Source organism: Trachemys scripta, chromosome 2 (assembly GCF_013100865.1).
Source record: "Trachemys scripta elegans isolate TJP31775 chromosome 2, CAS_Tse_1.0, whole genome shotgun sequence".
In the NCBI taxonomy this organism is placed as follows: Eukaryota; Metazoa; Chordata; order Testudines; family Emydidae; genus Trachemys; species Trachemys scripta.
This window is the reverse complement of record NC_048299.1, coordinates 255,242,412-255,263,583: the sequence shown is the minus strand read 5'-3', so window position 1 is coordinate 255,263,583 and position 21,172 is coordinate 255,242,412. Positions and strand designations below refer to the sequence as shown.

The window sequence follows — 21,172 nt, the reverse complement described above, 5'->3', positions numbered from 1 at the left end:
TGAGAGAACAGAATTCAAATCTGTGCAAGGAATAATAGCATTAACTATCGACAGAGTTGGGGGAGGGATAGCTCAGTGACCATTGCCCTGCTAACCCCAGGGTTGTGAATTCAAACCATTTAGGGATCAGGGGCAAAAACTGGGGATTGGTCCTGCTTTGAACAGGGGGTTGGACTAGATGACCTCCTGAAGTCCCTTCCAACCCTGATATTCTACATGTACCATACTATGTCAATCAATGGATTGCTGCTAAAACATAAATGTTTCTTGTATATTAATTATGCCTCAACCCAATGCAAATAGACAAGTGGATTTTGGAAAGATGTTCTTATCTTCTTTTTTTTTAAAAAACCCTGATAGATTATAATACCATCCACCTCTGATACCTCCCTAACCCATTTATGAAAAATCATTTTGTTCTTCCTGCACTCTTTTTGTCTCACCATTATGCTACTTTTCCCAGATATTTTGTCATCCTGCATGTTACTAGTAGTATTGAATGTCAATAAGACAATATTTGGTACAAACCCAGGCAATCATTTTTGCTTATTACTTCAGCTACAAAACATTACAATTCCCTGTTATATTTTATTTATCATTTTTCTCAATGGCTAGGACTGACCCTATGCCCTGGCATACACTCATATATTATCACTATTAAGGCCATAACATTACCAAGATAGATAAATAGAAGAAACAAAACAACAATAAAACTATTATAAAATATGCCTATCCAGAGCTCTAAGTGCTTGTGATAACCTATTTTTAAACACGCTTTAAAGAATTTAAATTGACGTAATGTGCCATATTAAAGATCTTTCCTAGCCCACCAAAATAAATTCTGCCTTGCATCCATCTGCCTCGGTCCCCTGAATGTCAACAAATTCAATCTCTCTTGAACCATGGAGCAAAAACATTCAAGGGTTGAGTACTCTCTGCTGAGAAAACCCTGCCTCCAGAGCCCGGGCAAGCACAACTAGAGACTTTAAGATTAAGGCCTTGTCTACACTGGCAAGTTACTGTGCAGTAAAGCAGCTTTCTACAGTGTAGCTCCTCAGGTGTACACACTGCCAAGCCACTTAGTGCACAGAAACTCCTCAGTTGCAGCGTTGCAAAAAAACCCACATTGACGAGAGTCGTAAACCTTACAGCGCAGAGGGTCCAGCGCTGTATGGCAGTGTAAACACATTACAGCGCAGAAAGCAATCAACTGGCCTCTGGAAGTGTCCCATAATCCTTCAAGTGGCCACTCTCTTCATTGTTTTGAGCTCGGCTGCCCTGGAGACATGCACCTTTCCCCTTTCAAAGCTCTGTTTCTGACAGCCGTTGCGTGCCGTGCTGATCTGCTGTGGGACACAAAGCGAACTATTAATGTGGAATGCTCATGCTGTTGAACATGGATGCAGGCGTGTGTGTGTGTGTGTGAGAGAGAGAGAGGGAGAGATTGCTGTGCAGAAAGCTGGGGAGGGAGGCGGGGACTGATGTCAAGGTTTCCCCCTCCCCCTACATCAAGACTGTTTGCTTCCTGATGCTGTCTGAACTTACAAGACAGCATGCTGACACACTCTCTGTCCCCCAAAAAACACTGTTTCTCCTCCCTCTCCCCCCCACCACTTTCAGTTGAAAAGCAGCTGGCAATGTAACATGGAACAATGGGATTGGGAAACTTGCATCATGTGAAGCTGTGCCTGCCCCATGAGGCATTGCAACCCCTTCCGAAAGCACCCTGCAGCCAGTTGCACAGTGGGATAGCTACCACAGTGCACTGCTCTCTTTGCCATTGCAAGAGCTGCTAATGGGATTTGCTCCAGCGTCACAAGGAGCACAGTGTGGAAATGCAACAGCAGTTTAATTCCAGCACTTTAATAAAAGTGGTATAACCTGTTGCACAGAAACTTACCAGTGTAGACATACCCTAAGTGTCTCAGATGACTGCAACTGTGAGGCTATAATACAATCTCAATCTCTAAGGTATGCAGAACCTAACGTATAATGAACTTTGCAAATCAAAACACATGTCTTGAATTGCATCTGGAAACCAGGTAAAAGCTAATGCAGTATCTAGACCACAGGTGTAATATTTTCCTTACAGGAATCAAAGGTACTAGATAGCCACATTCTGCACCAGTTGAAGTCTCAATCTAGTGTCTGATGTGGCCCAAGGAGAGTGCATTGCAATAATGTAATGTGGAGGTGACAAAGGCATGGATAATTGTGATAAAGAAACATTAAGATCTCATTGTTAGCAGTGCATCTGAAAGAAAAGGTCACACATTTTACGCCAAGTGCAAAATGGCATTCTTTGTCATTGCCGCTATGTAGACATCCAGAAACAGCTGAGAACTCAAGAGTTTGCAAACATGAGTAACAAAACACAAACCATGTCCCTCAGTCAAGGGAAGGTATATATATATCTATTACTTCCATAGTTTCCTCCAGTTGTTTCCAGTAGGGATCATTCTTATCTGGGTTCTAGTCCATCTAAGTTTTTATACCGTTTCCATCTCCCAGGGCCTCTGAACACATGGTAGTATCTACTGCACAATATTGCATCTGAAAATCCTTGGACTGTGCCTCAGCCAGTTTACTCTCATCCAAGCCTCATTATCTACTAGACACTGGGAAAGCCATTTAACTTCACTGTTCGTGTGTCATCTGTCTAATGAGACACAGCAGCCTACATCACTTCATATCTTCCCTAATGGACTCGCATATGCATTGAAAGGGACAGGAGATAAAATATAACCCTGTTTCTCCCATCTGCATGAGAGAGCTTGGAAGGCAGACTAGCAACCATCTAACACAACCTTCCAGCTGATCTCAAAGAGAAGACAATAGAACTACTCAAGAAACTCCCTCTCTCCCTGTTATGATCCACAAGCATGTCAAACAATTTCTCATGGTCAACAGTATGAAAGACAGCTGATTGGCTGACTACTGGAGGAGCTGAGGGAAACAGAGAGGTACATAGATGAGACTTTCTGGGACACGGCAGAATGGTCCCATCCCAGGTTTGACAGCCTCTCTTGAGGAGGATGAAAGTCTCAGGGAAGGAGAACATCCAACTGGAGCAGAGGGAAATGATCCCATAGTTGGGACCCTCCTTCCAGATGATGTTGTGGTATCCTCTCGCACTGAGGATAACTCTCCAGGAGAGGGAATTCCAGTTATTGGGAAGAGACAGGTAATAGTTATGGGGGATTCAATCATTAGAAACATAGATAGCTGGTTTTGTGATGACCGGGAGAACCGCATGGTGACTTGCCTGCCTGGTGTGAAGGTTGTGGATCTCTCAAAATATCTAAATAGACTTATGTGTAGTGCTGGGGAGGAGCTGGTGGTCATGGTACATGTAGGTACCAATGACATAGGGAAGGATAAGAGAGAGGTCCAGGAGGCCAAATTTAGACTGCTAAGTAAGAGATTGAAGTCCAGGACCTCCATGGTACCATTCTCTGAAATTCTTCCAGTTCCAAGTGTAGGGCCAGTTAGAGAGGCAGAACTGCAGGGTCTCAATGCGTGGATGAGACAATGGTGTAGGGAGGAGAGATTTAGATTTATTAGAAACTGGGGAAACTTTGGGGAAAGGGGGATCCTATACAGGATCGGGCTCCACGTAAACCAAAATGGAACCAGATTATTGGCACTTAAAATTAAAAAGGTCGTAGAGCAGTTTTTAATCTATGGGCTGGGGGAAAGCCGACAGGTGCGGAGGAGCACATGATTCGGACAGAAACATCTCTTAGTGGAGGATCTATTAATGGAGGTTCTCTATGTCCTAGTAAGGAGAAGAGGATGGAAGATGATAAAATACAGGTAGGATCTAATGAGAAAGAGTCAAATGAAAAAAAGGCCTATCCAATCACATCATGTAATGACAGACAGCTAAAAGTGACAAGTAAGTGCTTATATACAAATGTAGGAATAAATGGTCAGTTTTCAGAATGGAGAGAGGTAAATAGTGATGTCCCCTGTGGGTCTGTACTGGGACCAGTCCTATTCAACATATTCATAAATTATCTGGAAAAGGGTGTAAATATCTGGAAAAGATGCCAAAATTTGAAGATGATACAAAACTACTTAAGATAGATAAGTCCCAAGCACACTGCAAAGAACTACAAAAGGATCTGACAAAAATGGGTTACTGGGCACCAAAATGGCAGATGAAATTCAATATTGATAAATGCAAAGTAATGCACATGGGAAAATATCATCCCAATTATACATATAAAATGATGGGGTCTAAATTAGCTGTTACCACTCAAGAATCAGATCTTAGAGTCATTGTGGATAGTTCTCTGAAAACATCCACTCAATGTGCAGCAGCAGTCAAAAAAGCGAACACAATGTTGGGAATCAGTAAGAAAAGGATAGATAATAATAAGAAAATATCATATTGCCTCTATATAAATCCATGGTGCACCCACATCTTGAATACTGCAAGCAGATGTGGTCACCCCATCTCTAAAAAAATATATTGGAACTGGAAAAGGTTCAGAAAAGGACAACAAAAATGATTAAGGGTATGGAACGGCTTCCATATGAGGAGAGATTAATAAGACGGGGACTTTTCAGCTTGGAAAAGAGACGACTAAGGGCAGATATGATAGAGGTCTATAAAATCATGACTGGTGTGGAGAAAATAAATAAGGAAGTGTTATTTACTCCTTCTCATAACACAAGAACTAGATGTCACCAAATGAAATTAATAGGCAGCAGGTTTAAAACAAATAAAAGGAAATATTTTTTTCATACAATGCACAGTCAACCTGTGGAACTCCTTGCCAGAGGATGTTGTGAAGGCCAAGAATATAACTGGGTTCAATAAAGAGCTGGATAAGTTCATGGAGGATAGGTCCATCAGGGGCTATTAGCCAGGATGGGCAGGGATGGTGTCCCTTGTCTCTGTTTGCCAGAGGCTGGGAATGTGCGACAGAGGATGGATCACTTGATGATTATCTGTTTTGTTCATTCCCTCTGGGGCACCTGGCATTGGCCATTGTTGGAAGACAGGATACTGGGCTAGATGGACCTTTGGTCTGACCCAGTATGTCCGTTCTTATCTTCTTATACTTTTCTAAGAAAAAACAAGGAGGAGCGGGTGGTGTCACCCTCCCCCTATAACTTGTAGTGCAGTAGTTGAAACACTCACCTAGGATGTAGGAAAGCCGTGTTCAAGCACATACACCCCACTGGACATGGAGCTCAGATTTGAATGTGGGTGCTCTATCTCCTCTGGGCTATGGGGTATTCTAAAACCAGTTTCTCTTAAACTCTCCTGCTGAAGCTTTTCCACTGTGTATAAATAGTTAAATATTCATTAGACCAACAAGAGAGCTAGAATGGCTCTGTAGCCTGATGGTTAGGAAACACACAGAGGGGTTGAGCGGCCTGGGTTCCTATACCAATGAATATTGAAATATCTACATACAGACACAGCTTGAAAAGGACAAATGGTGGGTTTAGGTGACTTCAATGTATGCCCTAGATTGGGCCCCAAAGGCAAGATAGGTGGTGGCATCCTACTGCTGGGCTGTGTTGGGACTTTAAAGGCAGAAACATGGGCAGCAGCTGAGCAGGGGATTGTGAATGCCAGTGGTGTCTAAATGTTGACCGTTAAGTGCCTGTTCATTACATACAGATTCATAGAGAAGAGTGCCTGCTTATGAATCCATAAATGCTCCCACTCATGTACTGAGCCAGTCCAATTCCATTTAATTTATGGGACATCCGAGGAGCATAGTACAAAGCATCACGGTCACAGACAAGTCTCCAATCTACACTTTCCATTGGCAACCACTGATAATCAGGTGCCTAATAGGTCAGAAATATAAGTAGCTGTCCATTTCTGATCTCAACACTGTTTAAAAACTCTTTTATCAAAGGGATTGACTTAACTGTCTTTGCCAAGTCACTTTTATCCTTGACCTGTACCCAGAGGATCAATAGGCTATGGCCATGCCAAAACAAAAAACAAACAAACAAACAAACAAAAATCACTTAGTATGCCAAGTACTAAAAGAGATAACAGAATCTTTATAGTTTGCATCTAGCCTCACCGAAAGAATACTGAGTAAAGGTTTATTGGAAACAGTATTAAAAACCATAACATGCACACCAAAAATGTAACACCAATGGCGTTTTTAAAATGTACATAAATTGGCTTCTAGATACTAGGGGAAATAGTTTCAAAAGCATCTATGTGTTTTAGGAGTATAAGTCCTGTTTCCCGAATCAATGGGACCAAGGCTCCTAAATCACTCAGGCAAATATCTGTTCTCAGATTCCACCTGACTGGTAGTCTTCTCTCCCTCCTTTTGCTGAGGTGTGTGGTCATGGAGAGCCCAATGGCACAGCAGAAAGGTGCTTTGTGAAACTAAGAGCAGAATTTTGTTCCAGGAACATAGAGAAATGCCCTTCTGAAAGCAAAATTCTGTCCTCTGTTTTGAAATGCTTTCTTGAAAAATGGAATCCAATAAATAGAAAGCAATTTTTTTAAGAGTGACATATTAGAATTTTTTTTAAAGAATACAGTGAGGATGATGGACTTCATCCATCCACCACTGCCCAATAAAGGGGAATATTGAAACCCTGTCAGAAAGCTGACGGACTTGTTTGATTCTAAGTTAGCACTCCCTTCAACAGCAGCACAAGGCTGATGTCTTTGGTGAAATCAATTTCTGATCCACAGCTGAGGAGGCTAACAGGCCCATGAAGTTTTCAGTTATGCTACTCCCCATCCCAGGGCTACTCTAGGTTTATGGGTGTCGTTATAAGAGAAGATTACAGACAACAAACATAGACCTCCTCTCCAGCAAATATACTTGTATGTATTTAACAAGGCCAGTAAATGGCATGTAACAGCTGTAATTAAATTGATGTTTTCCTTGTCTGAGCTACATACAGCTCTTGCAGCCAAGTGCATTAGTTCAGACACCCTCACAAAAGGTCCATTGCTATTGACTTCAATGGAATAGCACAGACATACATGAGGACATACATGGCAGGCACATACTGTATACACATACACACTCTCACCCATACCATAAATATTCACAGATAGATAAGCACAAATACTTGCAAACATTCACACATATACATGTATATACATCAATACACATGCATATTTATACACCTGCATGTTGAAAACTTTCACACGTTCATAAACATTTAACATACACCCATACACACACACTTCAAACATATCGTGCACATTGCAGGCATACACACAAATACACACATAAACTTCACCCATAGACACACACATCACACATGCACATGTACACACACATAAGAGTCTCACACATATATACACATGCACACATTTGTGTACCCTTCACACACACACACACACACACGCACACGTATGCACACAATCCACTCCCATTACACACATGTATGCAGATAAAAGCTTCCCACATGCATAAGCACACATACCAACACACCTATTAGGTACCCACTAACTCCCGCACACAAACATTTTGCACACATACAAACAATACATTGACACTAACGTGAAGTCTCATTTAGCAGCTCACACAAACACACACAAAGGCAGTGACTTGGGTTTAGCAGGCAGATTTAGCCAATGGCTGCCTTCTCTATAACGGGACAACTCCTTTCCGCCCCCTTCTCCCCCCGTCGCCGCCAACATGGTTTGTTTCATCATTCATTCCAAGCCAAGTGTGAGGCAGATGCGAGGAGCTCTTCAAGGAGAAGGGAATGCGGCATTTTTTCTGATCCATAATGGCAATTCCCTCCACCTGGCCCAGCCCCTTTTGCCAATCCAGTCCGGAAAAAGAGCAAATTCTATAAGACACGCTGCTTTTGTTTATGCCCGGATCTCTCTCCCTCCCCTTCCTGTGGCTAGTAAAATGAAACAAAATTATCCCTTCTCACTGACGCTGTACTGCCCAGAAATAGGACCCTGCTACAAATGGTGGGAAGGAGGCAGAGGTCGCCTGGCGGCCGGTAGATGGCGCAAGTGCTCTTTCCTTGCTGAGCATTAACCCTTTGGGCTGAGATACAACGTTGGTTTACATTTATTTGCAAGAATTCCCCCAATTTACATGTTTGTGGATACTTCAAAAAATTAAGACAAGTGTCTCTGTGATCTATGGACAAGGTAGCAACAAAGAGAGGAGATTAAACTGCAGCACCCATTAAAAAGGAAACGAGAGCAACATTTTGGAAAATGGAAAATTGTGCGTTCTTCAAGGAGCAGATCTGCGTTTGTGTTTGCAAAAGCTCTGATCTTTGAAATATCTGCCTGCAGTTAATTCTGCCGTACAATGCAATATAATGATTAGTTTAAAAAAAAATCGAGTGCAGCTCCAGGAGCAACACATGTTACTATGAAAGGTGTGTGCACCAATGTAGTTTGTGTGTGTGTGTGTTATGTGTGACTGGTGATGCTCACAGGCTTAAACATCACAGACGCATCTTTAATAATATGCTACGGATTATCCTGTCCAAGCGACAGCAGGATGGATGTATCTTGCTGCATTAGCTCCTAGATGTTCCTTCAGGCGACTATGAAAATCTCACTAGTGTATTATTTCTTGAGCTGCTTTCCTGGGCAGAATTGATCTTCTCGGAGGGGGTGGGGGGGAGAGAAGAAGAACCTCAATAGCAAATACTGTTTGGAGTTGATTCGGGAGATTGTCTGGGCTTTTAAGATGCTCTCCCTGGGTTCCTGGGGGATGCTGTAACAAGCCAGAATTGTGGTGTTTTTTGATTGTGGAGGTGGGAGTAGCGGGGAGGGGTGGGAGAAGGAAAAAACACAATCGAGAGTAGCTGAGACTTTGTGCCCCTGTTGGAGAGATGGTTGAGTCCTCGTCAAGGTTGCTGTGGTATCCCAGAAACACCATTCACTCTGAGCTGTGACCGCGCACCATCAACAGCAACAACTCCACTGCGCCTGGCCAAGGAATAGGAATTAGGAGCTCTCCCGAATAATATGAAAGGGATCTGCAAAGGGGAAATCCGTGCAAAGGAGTCGAAAATAGCAGACTTTTGGGACAGGGGATGTACTAAATGTGGCCGGCTGGACTTCATGCTGCTGAAGACAATGGGGATTAAAAGTGGATTTACATTTTGGAACCTCGTCTTTTTATTGCTGGTTTCCTATGTGCAAGGTAGGGTGGTCTTTGGGGGGCATTTTGTAGCGGACCCTTTCCTTTCCGTCTGGGCGTTCGGAGTTCTCGCCCTTTACCAAGGTTTCACCGGGGGTACTTTACAATTTGAACAAATAAATGATAATTAAAGGGGGGGGGGAGAGAAGGAGCTGAATCAGAGCTCTCTTCTGAAATAGGAAATGCAATTGCTTGCCAGCCTTGGTGTTCAATGCAGTGACTGAGCTGAGGCTCAATAAATATTCTTGCAGTATGCTCAAACGGATACGTGAGTTGGTTCATATAGCCTCTAACTAGTGTATATTCAAGCACAAGCCCACTGGCTGACTTTTCTAGGGAGGTGGTTGGGGATTACCTAAGATTATTTTTTTTCCCGGGTAAAACAAACGGATCTTTGCGGGAATATCTGTAGCAATGCACTGATTAGTTTAACCATTCCATAAGGAAAGTTAGAGAGGTCCACGGTGTGTGTGTATGTGGGTGTGCGAGTGTATGTAATGTATCTCAAATACAGAAAGGCTTTTTCACACGCGTGTGTATGCAAGCTGGATTCTTTGGCTGCAGAAGAACTATGTTAAAAAAATCATCTTTGAAGCCATGATATGCCGTTGAGTTCAAAGATCGACCCCCCTCCTCATATCTTTGTCTCTCTCTCTGTGTGTGTCTTTTTATTATTATTATTTTAATGCATGGCGGACAGGAAGAAAGTCTTTAGTTGAAGTATAAGGATCTGCGTTAAATCGTTGGGTGCAAACAGGTACAGGGAAATGGCATCACAAAAAGAAATGTGTTGTTTGAACAATGTGCACCTCGAATATTAGGCAGACCTCACTACATGGGGAAGTGCTGACCTCCACCAACTGTGCCTCCAGCAAAGGGATCTGCGCTGGGACTCTTCGCATCCTGCTGGCCATTCTCCGATCCCCAAATTAATCTCTTTGTTTGTGGATAATTCTTTAATTTATGATTAATCCCCTGCTTACCCCCTGCGCCACACACACGCACCCAGAATGTCTAGTAGACAGTATCGATCCTCTCCGAGTTTGAAGACTGGGTTGTTGCCTATCGTGGTTGCGTCCATACCAACTGTATGGAGGGTTTTCTTGTTAAAACGGGTGCCTACTACCCTAAACTGCGATCTGGCTCTGGCTTTTATGAAACAGTTGATTGTAGAGCGTTGCAGCTGGTTGTTCCCACACAGAAAGCAGCTCCATTTGCATCCCATTGGAAATGATAATTCATGTTTCATAGGGGTGTTGTTGTAGGGGTTTACCTCATCGCACGTTATCTCGACACTATATCTGATGCGCGGAAGCATGCCCGGAATTTTAATATACATTCTAATTACAGGAAGCTTTTTTACGTACCTTGAAGCAAGCTGTTTCCAGATTGTTTGCCCATTTCTGAAACAGGTCTGCGCTTTGGCTCAGAGATCAGGACCAAACCATGTCATATGGGACATTTTTTTTAAAACAAGCTCATTAATAAATTCTCTGTGTGACGTGTTTCCATTTGAATGTCATCAGTTTGTACTCTGCAAAACCGTATCACCCTGAAATACATAATGTGCCTGATAGAAGGCTATGCTGGTTAATGGATGACGCTGGCAGCTGCTATTGTGAAACAGAACAGGAGTACTTGTGGCACCTTGTGAAACAGTTGCTTTGTGAATAGGAGTCGCGTGGAGGCAGCATCCTACAAAATTAAAGACACAGACGATTTTTCCTGGCTGTGGGGTGCTGACCATGGCTTGAGTGTAAGTTTTCATAGCAGCTGTTGAATAACAGCTACAGTTGCCCTTGCGGGGAGGAAGGAAGAAGCACTAGAGATATTTAGTGCAAAGATTTAGTGTAGAGCCTCGGGGCACCTGAGCATTAGAGAGATTTAAATTGGGTGCCTAAATATGGATTCCCTTGAGAGTGCCAGGCTGGAAAGTGTTGACCTGTGCTCAGAGCAGCATTGCACGTATTGTGAGCGCTGTACGTTTCCGTGAATGAATGTATTTTACCTTGATTTACATTTGGTGTCAGGAAGGTTCCCCTGCTCCCGGAAACCGTGGCAGGTGCACAGACTGAATATCTGCCTTTTGCAAGCACTCCAGCTGTTGGGAAAAAGGAGACACCCAAACACCCAGCATCTTCCCACCCCACTGCTGCCAAGACCACCTATCATGGTCCCTACTTCCCAGGCCCTTGTCCACACCACTGCCCTGCCAGGCCACTTCCTCCTTATCGCCCATTGACACCCAAGCCCACTGCTACAGTTGCCTAGGCCCCACCAGCCAGAACTTTTCAATTGCCTCTTCATCCCAAGCCTGCCTGTTTTATCACTGTCTCGCAGGATGCTGTATTCCAGAAGTCTCTTTCTGCTCCTGTCTCTAGAGGTCCCATGCCACTGCTGTCTGCCCTACGAACTACGGCCTCCTAAAGTATTGGCCAAGGCTAATTCCATTATCCCTACATCTGCTTTCCAAGCCCCAGCTTACTCGGGGAAACCTATACCCATGTCTGTGTCTATTTGTGGGTGTCCCCCAAATTTTTTGTATGTGCATTATGTGCACACATTCACAGTTTCTGGAAATTTCAGATCTCGGCACCAATTTCCATCCCGCGCTTCTGTATTTCTACAGCAATAGCAGTGAAGGGTTAAATACCCCAAATCCCTGTGCTTGCACGGTAAAAAAAAATAGTAATATGTATGTCAGAACTGCTACAGAGGGGCTACAATGAGTGGAAATTGAGAGGAACTGTAGCTTGCAGGGCTCACACAATCCCCTTTCAGGAGAAGGGGCATGCAGCTGGTCAATCGCCAAGTCAGCCCTCGCAGGATTGCAGGGAAGTAGGAAAGCGAAGAAACGGCACCTTTGACAAGTGCAAGGAGGATGACTTCACAGATGTTTGCCATTGCCAAGCAGCGTCATCCCTGCCCCAGCTGCCAGGCTGGGAGACACGTTTCTGTTGGAGCGGCAGTGCAGTTTATCCCCTGGAAATGTGCACACTCCGATTCCCCTCCACCTTCCCACGCACCCTTAGGAACAGGAATACACGAGAACGTCATTTAGGCAGGAAAAATACCAACTAATCTTTGGAGGAGCAGCGAGTCAATCCTCCCCGCCCAACTCCATCAGCCCTGGCAGCCCTTCCATGCCCACAAATGGTGCACGGGGCTGCAGCGGGTTTATCTGCGCGCTGGAGGTAAAGCCCTGAGCCCCCGGCTCTCCAGAACCGGCTCCTGGTCTGCTCGTGAAAATAACATCCAGCGAGGGAACAACAACCCACCTCCTCTGAGCTGTCGCCCAAAGTCAGAGAGCCGCAAGCGCCCTTTGATATTGGGAACAAGGAAGCTTTCCCTGCGCTGGGGTTCCTCCAGGCTGGGCTGTGACTGTCTGAGCCAGGGTCACTCTGAAAAGAAAAGGAAAAGAGCGAGGGAGAGGCCGCGGGAGATGGAAGGGGAAGGGGTCTCTCTGCCCCCTCTCTGGATGACTGGGAGCTGGCATGGGGGACTAGTTAGCAGGGAGAAGATGCGCCCTGTTTCTCTTTGCCAGCCCCTCCGCCCCCCCTCCCCCCACACACACATACACGCGACTCATTAGTTTCCCGTGCACTCTTTGCTTCCTTTTCCCGAAAAGATTGGCAGGGCTGCCCTGCATGATAGGGCCATGAACTGACCCAGGGGAGGCTTTGGGCAATGAGCTTTTGGGGCGCTGAAGCGGATGATCCTTGCCAGATGATCGCTGCTGTGGCTGCAGTTCAGGGGGGAGAGGAAGGAGGTGGGTATTTACTAGAGACTGGACCACATCCCGGGGTCTTTCAGCGGAGCGGCCGCCGCACATACACCCTCCCCTTCGCGCTGCCCTCCTGCCAAACACCCACCGCACAGCACCGCGCCCCTTCCCGGAAGCTAGAGAAGTTGGCAATGACGGGCTGTACAGTTAACAAGCCCCCTCCCGGGTGGGGAAAGCTCTCTGGGGCACTGTGCTTAGTGCGGGGCTCTGCCCCTTCCTCTCAAGTCGGGGGAAAGCCCCGCCCAGGAGAATTAGCTGACCCCTTCCCTGCCCAGGGGGAGTTTGGGCTTGTCACCTCACTGCCTTGCAGAATGGGCAGGAGCAACAGGCGAGCGCCGCCGCCGACTTGCCCTGAGCTCACACAGCCCTGCCGGCAGGAGACCAGCCGCAGCGCCGGCTGGCAGGCAGGGGGCTGCGCGCCGTTACTTAGCAGAGGGCCCTGTGGGGCCAGCCAGCCTGGACAGCGCCCAGTCAATTATTCTTGCATCATTAGCCACCATTTGGCTCTTCAAGCTCTAACGCGAAGGATACGCGGCAGGTTTTGCCTGTGATGTTTAGTATAGAAAAATAACCTGCTCTCCCACCCATGCTAGTTCCCTTCAAGGGCTCTCGTCTTCCTGGACTCATAGATGCTAGAACTAGGGGTGCTGGGGGTGCTGCGGCACCCCCGACTTGAAGCGGTTTCCATCATATACAGGGTTCACAGTTTGGTTCAATGTGTCTCAGCATCTCCTCTGTACAAATTGTTACAGCACCCCTGCCTGGATCTGGCAAAAAGCAGCCGAATATAGAGTCCAATAAGTGCTGCCTTGCATCTTCAACCTCATTAACGTGATTTTAAAGATCAAACCTGGTTTAAGTCAGAGAAGAATTTGGAGGATATGTTTAACTGCACCCCCTCCTTTCCCAAAATCCCCATACAGAAAATAACAGAAACTGCAGGCCTTGTCTAAATGTTGTTTCACTAATTTTTATCAGACATTAGCTACGCACAGATCATGCCTGTGCAAGTGCATGGTGTGGTATAAAGTAGGGCTGTCCATTAATCGCAGTTAACTCGCGTGATTAACTCAAAAACTAATTGTGATTAGAAAATTAATTGTGATTAATTGCAGTTTTAATCACATTGTTAAACAATAGAATAACAATTGAAATGTATTAAATATTTTGGATGTTTCTACATTTTTAAATATATTGATTTCGATTACAATACAGAATACAAGTGGACAGTGCTTACTTCATATTATTATTTCGATTACAAATATTTGCACTGTAAACACGATAAACAAAATAAATAGTATTTTTCAATTCACCTAATACAAGTACTGTCATGCAGTCTCTTTACCATGAAAGTTGAACATACAAACATAGAATGATGTAAAAAAAAAACTGCATTCAAAAACAAAACAATGTAAAACTTTAAAGCCTACAAGTCCACTCAGTCCTACTTCTTGTTCAGCCAATCGTTAAGAGAAACAAGTTTGTTTACATTTACAGGAGATAATGCTGCCCATTTCTTATTTACAATGTCACCTGAAAGTGAGAACAGGCATTCGCATGGCATGTTGTAGCCGGCATTGCAAGGCATTTATGTGCCGGATGTGCTAAACATTTGTATACCCCTTCATGCTTTGGCCACCATTCCAGAGGACTTGCTTCCATGCTAATGATGCTCATTAAAAAATAACGTGTTAATTACTTAGCAACTGAACTCCTTGGGGGAGAACTGTATGTCTCCTGCTCTGTTTTACCCACATTCTGCAATATATTTCATGGTATAGCAGTCTCGGATGATGACCCAGCACATGTTTGTTTTAAGAACACTTTCACTGAAGATTTGACAAAACGCAAAGAAGGTAACAATGTGAGATTTCTAAAGATAGCTACAGCACTTGGCCCAAGGTTTAAGAGTCTGAAGTGCCTTCCAAAATCTGAGAGGGACGAGGTGTGGAGCATGCTTTCAAAAATCTTAAAAGAGCAATACTCTGATGTGAAAACTACAGAACCCAAACCTCCAAAAAAGAAAATCAACCTTCTGTGCGTGGCATCTGACTCAGTTGATGAAAATGAACATGCATCAGTCCACAAAGCTTTGGATCATTAACAAGCAGAACCCATCATCAGAATGGATGAATGTCCTCTGGAATGGTGGTTGAAGCATGAAGGGGCATATGAATCTTTAGTGCATCTGGCATGTAAAAAGCTTGTAACGCCAGCTACAACAGTGCCATGAGAATGCCTGTTCTCACTTTCAGGTGATACTGTAAAGAAGAAGAGGGCAGCATTATCTCCTGCAAATGTAAACAAATTTGTTTGTCTGAGCAATTGGCTGAACAAGAAATAGGACTGAGTGGATTTGTAGGCTCTAAAGTTTTACATTGTTTTGTTTTTGAATGCAGTTGTACATCATTCTACGTTTTTATGTTCAACTTTCATGGTAAAGAGATTTCACGACAGAACTTGTATCAGGTGAATTGGAAAATACTATTTCTTTTGGGTTTTTTTACAGTACAATATTTGTAATAAAAATAAATATAAACTGAGCACTGTACACTTTGTATTCTGTGTTGTAATTGAAATCAATATATTTGAAAATGTAGAAAACATCCAAAAATATTTAAATAAGTGGTATCATATTGTTGTACAGCAGTGTGATTAATCATGTGATTAATTGCGATTAATTTTTTAATCATACAATTAATCACGATTATTTTTTTAATCGCTTTACAGCCCTAGTATAAAGGTTTATCAGGGGATGACTAGGTTACTCATAAATAGCAAAGGTACTCATGAGTTGTGTAGATCATTACAAGAAAGTGCAGATAAAATCATCATTCTTTGTGTGTGTGTGTGTGCGCGCGCTTGCGTGCCCCAAAGAGTTGACAGTCATAGAATCATAGAAGATTAGGATTGGAAGAGACCTCAAGAGGTCATCTAGTCCAACCCCCTGCTCAATGCACGACCAACACCAACTAAATCATCCCAGCCAGGGATTTATCGAGCCGGGCCTTAAAAACCTCTAAGGATGGAGATTCCACCACCTCCCTAGGTAACCCCTTCCAGTGTTTCATCACCCTCCTAGTGAAATAGTTTTTCCTAATAACCAACCTAGACCTCCCTGACTGCAACTTGAGACCATTACTCCTTGTTCTATCATCTGCCACCACTGAGAACAGCCTAGCTCAATCCTCTTTGGAACACCCCTTCAGGCTGCTATCAAATCCTCCCTCACTCTTCTCTTCTGCAGACTAAATAAACTCAGTTCCCTCAGCCTCTCCTCATAAGTCATGTGCCCCAGCCCCCTAATCATTTTCATCACCTTCTGCTGGACTCTCTTCAATTTGTCCACATCCTTTCTGTAGTGGGGGGCCCAAAACTGGACACAATACTCCAGATGTGGCGTCACCAGTGCTAAATAGAGGGGAATAATCCCTTCCCTCAATCTGCTGGCAATGTTCCTACTAATGCAGCCCAATATGCCATTAGCCTTCTTGGCAACAAGGGCACACTGTTGACTCAGATCCAGCTTCTTGTCCACTGAAATCACCAGGTTCTTTTCTGCAGAACTGCCGCTTAGCCAGTCGGTCTCCAGCCTGTAGCGGTGCATGGGATTCTTCCACCCTAAGTGCATGACTCTGCACTTGTCCTTGTTGAGCCTCATCAGATTTGTTTTGGCCCAATCTTCTAATTTGTCTAGGTCACTCTGGACCCTGTCCCCACCCTCCAGTGTATCTACCTCTCCCCCCAGCTGAGTGTCATCTGCGAACTTGCTGAGGGTGCAATCCATCCCATCATCCAGATTAATGAAGATGTTGAACAAAACCAGCCCCAGGACAGACCCCTGGGGCACTCCACTTGATACCGGCTGCCAATTAGACATTGAGCCATTGATCACTATCCGTTGAGCCCAATGATCTAGCCAGCTTTCTATCCACCTTATAGTCCATTCATCCAATCCATACTTTTTTAACTTGCTAGCAAGAATGCTGTGGGAGACCGAATCAAAAACTTTGCTAAAGTCCAGATATATCACGTCCACCTCTTCCCCATATCCACAGAGCCAGTTATCTCATCATAGAAGGCAATCAGGTTAGTCAGGCATGACTTGCCCTTGATCATTCCATGTTGACTGTTCCCGATCATCTTCCTTTCCTCCAAGTGCTTCAAAACGGATTCCTTGAGGACCTGCTCCATGATTTTTCCAGACTGACCGGTCTGTAGTTTCCCACATTCTCCTTCTTCCCTTTTTTAAAGATGGACACTATATTTGCCTTTTTCCAATTGCCTGGAACCTTCCCCGATCGCCACAAGTTTTCAAAGATAATGGCCAATGGCTTTGCAATCACATCAGCCAACTCCCTCAGCACCCTTGGATGCATTAGATCTGGACCCATGGACTTGTGCATGTCCAGCTTTTCTAAATAGACCTTAACCTGTTCTTTCACCACTGTGGGCTGCTCACTTCCTGCCTGTACTGTGCTGCCCAGTGCAGCAGTTTAGGAGCTGACCTTGTCTGTGAAGACTGAGGCAAAAAAAGCATTGAGTACTTCAACTTTTTCCACATCATCTGTCACTAGGTTGCCTCCCCCATTCAGTAAAGGCCCCACACTTTCCCTGATCTTCTTCTTGCTGCTAACATACCTGTAGAAACCCTTCTTGTTATCCTTCACATCCCTTGCTAGCTGCAACTCCAATTGTGCTTTGGCCTTCCTGATTATACCCTTGCATGCTCCAAGGATACAAAGAGATGGACTTGGGAGCTTCCCATGGATCCTACAGGATCATCATGCAGTCTTTTTCATTTTATATCATAGAAATAAGCTGCACATTTTTAACAGTGAGTGTAATTAACCTTAGAAACAATTTACTGAGGGATGTAGTAGATTCTTCATCACTTGAAATCTTTAACTCAGCACTGAAGATCTTTGCTATAGATCAAACAGAAGCTTTGGGCTTGATGTTGAAACTATTGGGTGAAGTTCTATGGCTTGTGTCATGAAGGAGGTAAGACTTGCTGTTCATAAGGGTACCTCCTGGCCTTAAAATCTATTTTATATATATATTATCATCACAGCCCATTATTCTGATAGCCAAATGCACATTTTAGCACCTGAAGAAGGAAGAAACCCAGACTCACTGGAGATGTTTGATTTATCTGCTTGACTATTTCCTGTTTAGATCTATATGCATTTGACATTATTTTGAAATTTAATGGACTACATCTTTAGATTACAGAGATGTAGCTAGAAAACTGAAATGTTCAAGCCCACTAACCTATCGACTACCCCCATGCGTGTAATCTATTCATAATATTCATAATCTTCCAATGAAAATATACCATTACACATAAACTTTTCACTAACAAAATTACAGTGTGTAGTGGGATACCCGCTCCTGCCCTGAGGGGTTTGGAACAGCCCTGGGAGAAGGCTGGGGCAGGGAAGGCTGAGCTGATTCGGGGGAAGTGGCTGCAGCTGGGGCCATGCCCCAAACAGTCTCAGCTGGCCCCATAAAGGCAGGGAGCCAGGAGCTCAGACAGAATCTCTCTCTGTACTCAGAGAGAGAAGGGCCTGGCTGTAGGGAGCAGAGACAGGGTACCTGAGTGGAACAGGGCTGGGGAAAGCCTGGGGAGCTCCAGCCTGGAAAGCCCCAGGCTGTGGCCTAGTATTAGGCCAAGGGGTACTAGGGGTTGCAGAGGGCAACCCAGGTGTAGGCCAAGGCAGCAGGTCCAAACCCAACCCTGCCAGTGATGAGTGGCTGATACTGCAGTCTGCCCCTGGGTGTGGGGCTAGATGGTGACTGGCAGTAGCCTTATTCTGAGGTGAGGTGGGGTTAGTGGGTGGGGGTTCCCCTGGGAGGGGAGACCTAGTGTGTGTGGGTACTGCCAGGGGGCAGCACTCAGAGCAAGGGGCACTGGGGTCCTGGGAGGGACACGGGAGCCAGTAGAGGACAAGGTGGATCACTGACCTGCAGAGGGTGCTCTGGGCTGGATTGAGCTAATTCTCGGATGTAACCAGCAGGAGGCGCTGCAGGGGTGAGTCTGACCTCTTACACAGTGCAAGTAGTGATATGTAACAGAGTGCTAATAAAAGGCCTGAAAAATATGCCAGTTGTTAAAGGAAATGTTACTTGTAGCACACCAGGAATTAAATGACACAGTTATCAACACCTATTGATTTAGGAACAGTTTTTGTTAATCTAGTTTCCATAAAATGATGTTCAGTGGTATGAAAACTTTTAATGGGGAGAGAGATACTGATGCTATTTTCTACCTTGAACTATTATGTGTTGCTGCTGTAATCTCTTCAACAGGTTGACACATCCTATCTCAGAGGTGGCTGCATTTCAGTTGTGTGTAAAGTGATCCCTATATATTCCTTATCTTCCTCCTAGTGTTGTAGTGAGGCTGAATTAATGGATGTTTGCAAACATACCTAGAAATCCTCAAAGGGCAAGAACCTATAGAAGTGCAAAGTATTATTATTGTCCTTCTTCCTTTCATCACATTGGGTTAGTATCTCTTGAATGCAATAGGATTTTTTTGTTTGTTTGTTTGTTTTTACCTGCTTAGTGGGTTATTCAGGACACTAGGTACTCAGAAACTCCACATCCTGCTATAATTTGATCTCTTGGTTATTCTGTAATTTTTATTTATAATTTTGTATCATTAACACAAAAAAATTAAAAATTTTGCTCAAAATTTATATATTTTTTTTCTTTTTTGATCCAAAGGGCCATGGAATTTATGAAATTGGATTTAACATAAGCTTACAAACAGTGGTCACATTGGAGGCAATGTCAGAGCTCCTGCTGGCTTCAATAGGAGGAGAAATAGGGTGTTGGAGAGCTTAAATTGACACTGCATCTTGGATTGCAGTTTTCGGAACAGATATTTCTTTTGTCTCTGAAAAATAAATCACAAGAGAGACAATAAATTTCACAAGACATTACAAATATTCAATAGAAGTGCCCTTTGGAAATCTCATATTGCATTACAGCCTGCAGCATTGCTAAAGTAAATTGTCTATGGCTCTGGATGAAGAAAATAAATTATATATTCTGAATACAATTAGAAAATGTTCTGTGTCTTTATGTCATACCGCTGAGCATGTCAACCCCTTTAAACGTAGGCCTACTAAATTCAGTGTAATGGCAATGGAATAATAAGATGTTTGTTTTATGTCTGTAAGATCAGAGTGCCTGTGCTTTTTTTTGGCAGGACATATGCTGAACTACTGCCAGGTTACAACCGGGTTTCAATATTTTTGATTAAAATTTTAGTTATGTAATAAAATGTTCTATAACTGACAATGGTAAAGAAATCGAGATTTCAGTTTAGAATATTTCCAGCTTCATTTACATTAATGGATTTCATTTTTACTTTGTATCCAATCATAAAACTTGTTCTAAGTAGTTAGGTAAAGCTTGAAAAGTAGAAGTAATTAACAAAAACAAAGAACAGAATTAAAAAACAAAGGAACAAACAATTTTCACATCTGTTTTATTCTTTTCATCTTTTGCTAATATTTTCTTTACATTTGTCACAACAAGAAAACAGCCTCTGATCCTACAAAACATGACACCTTCTGTGGTTTCAAGAGTAAAAATAAATTGAAAAACAAATGTCCAAATTCTGACCTTTGGAAGATCTGTGTAATTAACTGAAACGAGGAGAAACAAAAGAAAAAGAATAAAGGCCACAGATCTCTGTATATATCCATGACACACAACTCCAAACTAAATTCAGCCCATTCACTTTTGTGACTTTTCATGTGTGCATATTGGCTTGGTGGGGGGAGGAGCCAATAGCTGCTCCTCTGTCAAACACACTTAACCTATTCTTATGTGTAACTATGTAGACATTCTTAAACATGTCTGTGGTCACCAGATGTCTTCTTTTAAAAGTCCATTCCACAAGAGAGTTCCTAATCATGTATTTGCTAAACATTACCCTCCTTAATCAGTCATAGGAATGGTCCTATTGATTTCACTAGGGCTGCTTGCATGGCATAAGAGTTTTAATGAGTATTATAGGAGGACTAAATATAATGATAATATGTAATTGGGATGGCAAGGTCCAAACAATTTTTCTAACATTTTTATGACAATGAAATGTAACATATTTGTGTGTATGATTACATTGTGGTGATATACATGCAATACACAGATACAACATATGATCTGCACCTTAGATCATCTCACCTGCACTCTAACCAATACGCCATCCCTCCCAGGGCTACTTCTAACATTTCAA

The 21,172-nt window shown here is 43.5% G+C and overlaps 1 protein-coding gene across 1 annotated transcript in view; it reads left to right on the top strand.

Moving 5' to 3' along the window:
- Window positions 1-8,832: 8,832 nt before the first annotated feature.
- CSMD3 (CUB and Sushi multiple domains 3) overlaps window positions 8,833-21,172 on the top strand; it is a 1,107,808-nt gene continuing 1,095,468 nt past the window's right edge. The window contains exon 1 of the mRNA XM_034759587.1: window positions 8,833-9,137. Within this exon, the coding sequence (XP_034615478.1) occupies window positions 8,960-9,137 (178 nt within the window). The 5' untranslated portion in view covers window positions 8,833-8,959. The remainder of the gene's footprint in view (window positions 9,138-21,172) is intronic.